The following is a 3,655-nucleotide window of genomic DNA, read 5'->3' on the forward strand; positions in this document are numbered from 1 at the left end:
AAAATATTTAGTACAACACAAAAAGTTAGTTTTTATAACCGAGCTGTTGTAATAAGTAGAACTGCGTTTAACTGAAAAGCCGACTTCGCTGCACCTGAATCATTAAACCTGGTCAAATGGAGCAAGCGCTTTGTAAGAAAGTTACCCAAATCCTGTCCTAAAACTGAGAATAAATTTGTCAAACATTTTAAAAATGTTTTGAAAATCACAAAAATTTTTATTTGAAAAAAAAAAAAGAGAGAGAGATAGAACTTGTACAACTTTATTGCTTTATTTATTAATTTTTTCTTGGCACACGCGACAAAAAGTTTACACAACTCTGAAAAAAATGATAAAATAGAAAATCCTTTTTCTTGCTAGTTGCTACTGAAATCTACGACAGGGTATTGAGGCCATAGTAAGAAAAATTAAATCATAAGAAAAAAAAACATAAAATTACAAGACTAACATTATGAAAATATGAAAATATTTATGAACTGTAAAATCAAAATAACACAAAAATATGTTATTTTGATGACATATATTATATGTTTATAAAGTCAATATTTTGAGAACAAAGAAAAAAGTATTTTGAGAAAGATATAATATTCCCAGAATAAAGTCATACAACATCAAAGTCAAGATAATAAAAGTATAAAGTCATAATAATTTGACAATAAAGTCAGAAAACTTTGGCAATAACGTTGTAATTTTATGACTTTATTTTCATAATGTTTTGACTTTGTTCTCACAACTTTATTATCATAATATTATTACTTTATTCTCGTAAATTACGACTTTATTCTTGTATTAGGATTTTGTTCTTGTGTAACTTTTTTCTCATAGTTTCATTTTTTAATTTTCTAAATCCTCCGCCGTATAAATCTGTTTGTTTCTCCCGTTTGATCAGTTTTTACCTGTTTCTTCCAGACCTTCACCATCATTTCTACACAGTAAAAAACGAAGTGTCAATTTAACACCTATAGAGTTGAATTTAACTCCGTTTCAGATAACATTTGGTCCCACTCGAAAATAGTGTAAAATGTACTCTATAGCCAGTGTCAAATTTTCAGAGTTAATTTTACTCATTTTAGTGTCAAAATCAACAAGTCAGTGAGTCAAATTATTTAACACTATTGTTTGTTTACACTCTTCAGAGTAATATTGTTATTTTATGGAGTTAATTTTACACTAAATTTACTTACAAATTTACACTTTATTGTGTTGTTGTTTTTTCCTTTCTAGTTTTTTTTTACACATATACTATATAATGCTAAATTTTAGCATTGTATGGCTTTTATAAAATCTACCAATCACAATAAACACAAAGTTTTAAGTTCACAGTGACAACATTTATTCAACTTTATGATCCAGTGACATAATTACTGTAACAGTGTCAGTTTAACCATCTTCAAAACAATGTTCACCAAAGATAGCAATACGGGACAAACAAAAAGAGCAGTGTCATTTGCTTCATATGACATTTGTATGTCAAAGGGCTTCGGATAACATAGATGGTTGACATCAAACACAACAAAACCTTGCATCATTTTAGTAACTTCATAAGCATGAAAATGTTCATTAAAAAAGATACTGTACATAAAGGCAATGTAAGCAGCAACAATTTGTCTTTAACTATGAACACAGACTTGATCTGGTAAAAGACAGGCATTTCAAATAAATAAATAAATCAATAAGTTGGTCAAGGGAGCACTGTATGACGTACCAAACACATAATGGGTCTTAAAGAGCTCATCAAGAGCTCCAACTGAACATGTTGCCTTACATGGAATAGCATAGTTGTCAATCACAATGAAGAATGGGTGAATACTGCTTTGGATGGATCCCTGGCCAAGGAGGTAGGGCTGGGTACGTTGGGTGATTTTGTCAAGATGCTGCTGCACACTGGTTCCAACCTATATTAAAAAAATAAATAAAAACATGACAAAAGTATTTAGTGACAAATTTCTGAATGAAGATCAGACAGAATAAAATTTTGAATTGTAAAAATGAAGAGACTGAATTCTGCTTTTTTTTTTTATCTTTAAGCAACTGTTAAGCAGTACCTTTAGAAATCTGATGAGGTGATCCACTGCTTGAGATGCAGACATCTTACCCGGCCTCTTTCGTCCTTGTGCAGATGGTGGTAGCAGATGCAGCAGAAGCAAAATAGCAGACATGTCACTATCCCAACCTATAGACCAACAGCTTCATGTTACTATCATCAAACATATGAATTTGTCATAATTACCTAGAAGACCAACATACCGTTCTCAGCTTCAGCAGCCAACTCTGCATTCCGCAATAAATCCAAAAGCTCAGTGGTGGGTACCAGGCCATGGCTTTCCTTTATAACCTTGGATTTGAGACTGGTGGGCCACTTCTCCAAAACTTTATCGGCAGTGCCTTCGCCAAACAGGAGTCTGAAATCTTGTTCTATCTGAAATGCATAAAAAAAAGAATTTCACACAGTAATAAGACAGTAAATGGCCTGTACTTGCACAGTGCTTTATGAAGTCCAGAGGACTCCAAAGTGATTTACACCACATTTAGTCATTTACATGCTGATGGTGGTGAGCTACATTGTAGCCACAGTTGCACAAGGGAAGACTGACATAAGCAATGCTGCCATGGGCTTGTGCCACCAAGCCTTCTGAACACCACCAGCAGGCAAGGCAGGTCAAGTGTCTTTCCCAAGGACATAACAATTTAGAAAGAGTTGGGGTTCAAACTGGTGATACACAAGTTACAGGACAAACTCCTATGACTGTTGCCACTAAGTATTTTAGTAGTGTAAGAGATAAAACTGTCTTACCAGTCCTGGTGTCTCCAGAAATCTTGGAAAGACAGAGAAGACATCTGCTGCTTTCTTTTCATCATTGACCATTGAATGACGGTAATGGAAGGTAGCCTTCATCTTCTCACGGACAGTGTCATCATCAGCAGAGTGTTTCAAAACAGCAATAGCTGCTTCCACTTCCTCATCTGACAGCACTTTGTCAGCAGTGAAAACCCTGGATTGACCATGGCCTGGTCCACCACCTTAAAAAGAAAGTTTCTAACTCCCAGCCACAGATTTTACATTACTTTACATATATACTCAATATTGAGAAAACTTACTTTTGGGAGATTTGCTACCTGAGGCACCCCTTTCCTCTGCAGTTTTTCTTTGAATAGTCTTTAAACGCCAAGCAAGGTATCCTGAATCGCTCTCTGGATCATAGTAATGCTCCTGTCAATAAATACAAGCAGACTTACCATTCCATAAACATCTTTGAAGGTAAATATATATGCTTAATGTTGCTAAAACCGTTTTACTCACATATCCATGTTTTGGTCCTCCAGATAGGGAAATAGGGCAAAGATCCCCTGAGCATACATCACTCTGACACTTTTCTGCTGGAAAAAAGAATAACAAAAATAAACAACCATGCAAGACATAGTTTAATAGTTAATAAATATGATTCAAAGATAATGCCATTTGAAAACTGAGTTTATATTCCCGATACACTTGAACATAATCAATACAAGCAATATGGCGCCTATTAGCTGCTACATCCATGATGCTAACCATGCTAACATGACTCGGTGGGTGCTACGACCCCGAAGTACCCACGGAATCTGGGCCTTTGGCAAAAGGCAAAGTGATTAATACTATTAAAATTTATAACAGTTA

At 34.6% G+C, this 3,655-nt stretch overlaps 1 protein-coding gene across 1 annotated transcript; it reads right to left on the reverse strand.

Moving 5' to 3' along the window:
- Nucleotides 1-946: 946 nt before the first annotated feature.
- LOC122839777 lies at nucleotides 947-3,378 on the reverse strand. Its single transcript, XM_044131740.1, has 6 exons — nucleotides 3,302-3,378; nucleotides 3,100-3,211; nucleotides 2,795-3,021; nucleotides 2,248-2,419; nucleotides 2,046-2,173; nucleotides 947-1,895 (listed from the first exon to the last, which is right to left on the reverse strand). The coding sequence occupies exons 3-6, from the start codon at nucleotides 2,894-2,896 to the stop codon at nucleotides 1,653-1,655; spliced, it is 645 nt and encodes a 214-aa protein (XP_043987675.1). The 5' UTR covers nucleotides 2,897-3,021; nucleotides 3,100-3,211; nucleotides 3,302-3,378; the 3' UTR covers nucleotides 947-1,652.
- Between the last annotated feature and the right edge of the window lie 277 nt (nucleotides 3,379-3,655).

Source organism: Gambusia affinis, linkage group LG11 (assembly GCF_019740435.1).
Source record: "Gambusia affinis linkage group LG11, SWU_Gaff_1.0, whole genome shotgun sequence".
Taxonomy (NCBI): Eukaryota; Metazoa; Chordata; class Actinopteri; order Cyprinodontiformes; family Poeciliidae; genus Gambusia; species Gambusia affinis.